This window comes from Sciurus vulgaris (assembly GCF_902686455.1).
Source record: "Sciurus vulgaris genome assembly, chromosome: 11".
Taxonomy (NCBI): Eukaryota; Metazoa; Chordata; class Mammalia; order Rodentia; family Sciuridae; genus Sciurus; species Sciurus vulgaris.
Genome location: NC_136472.1, coordinates 16,233,768 through 16,235,495, shown reverse-complemented (window position 1 = coordinate 16,235,495; position 1,728 = coordinate 16,233,768). Strand labels below are relative to the sequence as shown.

Genomic DNA, 1,728 nt, shown 5'->3' with positions numbered 1-1,728 from the left:
AATAGAACCTTGGCAAAACATACTTTGGGGAAAAACTACCTAGAAAATATAGATTGAATAAATGATTAATAATAACTGGCTTCAAAGCTGCAAAAGCTAGACTATTGACATCACATGTACTGGCTAGTGTCTGAGTTATTAAAATTTGACACCAGAGTTTGTAGAAACATAGATAGCAATCAAGATGTGTGTTGTTGTTTTGACAAAAACGTGTGTGGGGGACAGGGGTCTTGTTTTCAAGACCAAACTAGGAGGGTCAGCACCAACCCCTCAGAGTTTGGAATAGGAGGCAGCTATCTGGAAGGTCATCCAAAGTTGAACCATCTCATCTATGTCATAAACTCTGGCCTGAATCATCCATCTGGCCATGGAGATCAAAGGAATTCAGATGCTCATGGTATCAAAGGAAGTAACCTTTTTTTATTGATGAGCTTTCTCAGGGTACCTTTCATATCCTTGTTCCTCAGGCTATAGATGAAGGGGTTCATCATGGGTATCACCACGGTGAACAGGACCGCACCAATCTTATCTGTGTCCTCAGGGTGAGTGGACGAGGGGAAAAAGTAAACCCCCGCAATGGTCCCATAGAAGAGCAGTACGACTGTCAGGTGAGAGCTGCAGGTGGAGAAGGCTTTCCACTTTCCCTCCACGGAGGAGATTCTCAGGACAGCCTTGATGATGCAGACGTAGGAATAGAGGATGAGGGCAAAGGGGAAGCTGATAACTGATGAGCCCACAATCAATAACACAAGCTCATTGATTGTCACATCTGTGCAGGACAGTTTGAGCAGAGGGGCCAAGTCGCAGAAGAAGTGTGGGAGAGTGTTGCGGTCACAGAAGACCAGTCGAGTGAGCAGAAGGGTGTGTGTCAGGGCGACCGTATTGCTGAGGAACCATGGAATGGCTGTGAGCAACACGCAGAGTCTGGGACGCATGATGGCCATATAGGTCAGAGGGTGGCAGATAGCCACAAAGCGGTCATAGGCCATGACCCCCAAGAGGAAATTGTCAATGACGACAAACACAATGGAAAAGTACATCTGTGTGAGGCAACTCTCGTAGGAGATGGATTGACTCTTGGTCTGAATATTCATCAGCATCTTGGGGACCGAGGTGGAAGTGGAGGAAAGGTCGGCAAAGGAGAGGTTGACCAGGAACAGATACATGGGGGTGTGCAGGTATGAATCCAAGCCAATGGCCAGAATGATGAGCCCATTCCCAAGCACGGTGACCAGGTACATACCCAGGAAGAGCACAAAAAGGAGATGCTGCTGCTCAGCCTTGTTGGAGAGTCCCAGGAGGATGAATTCAGACATGGTGGTCTGGTTACCTTGATGCATATTTCTGTTCATCTGAAGAAAGGAACACGAAGTCTTCATATCCCCAATAAGAAAGCCCCAAATGGTACCCCTCAGCCATTTCAGTGAGTGGGGCACCTCTCCTACACCCAAGGAGAATGAGGTTCCTTCTATTTAGTAGAAGGGCTACTTAATAAGGAACTATCTCAGCAATGCAGAGACTTAGGAAATGCCTTAAGAAAAGACAGCACAGGATAGATAATTCTCAATTAACATGTTTTAAACTCTAACAGAATTCTGAATGTGATTTTTCCAGTTAGCTCTGAATATTGCTTAAATCTTGCAAACTGAGGACCACAGATGGAGCACACCCCATGTTCCTCTATAAGAATTACTTAAAAATGAACAAACTCATCCAAAGGCTGTCTTC

At 45.5% G+C, this 1,728-nt stretch overlaps 1 protein-coding gene across 1 annotated transcript; it reads right to left on the bottom strand.

The window, feature by feature from the left end:
* Window positions 1-392: 392 nt before the first annotated feature.
* LOC306638944 (olfactory receptor 1S1-like) lies at window positions 393-1,340 on the bottom strand (the record flags this gene model as incomplete). The annotated part of the gene is made up of 1 exon (XM_079102396.1): window positions 393-1,340. One exon carries the CDS (start codon window positions 1,338-1,340, stop codon window positions 393-395), a length of 948 nt encoding a protein of 315 aa, XP_078958522.1.
* Between the last annotated feature and the right edge of the window lie 388 nt (window positions 1,341-1,728).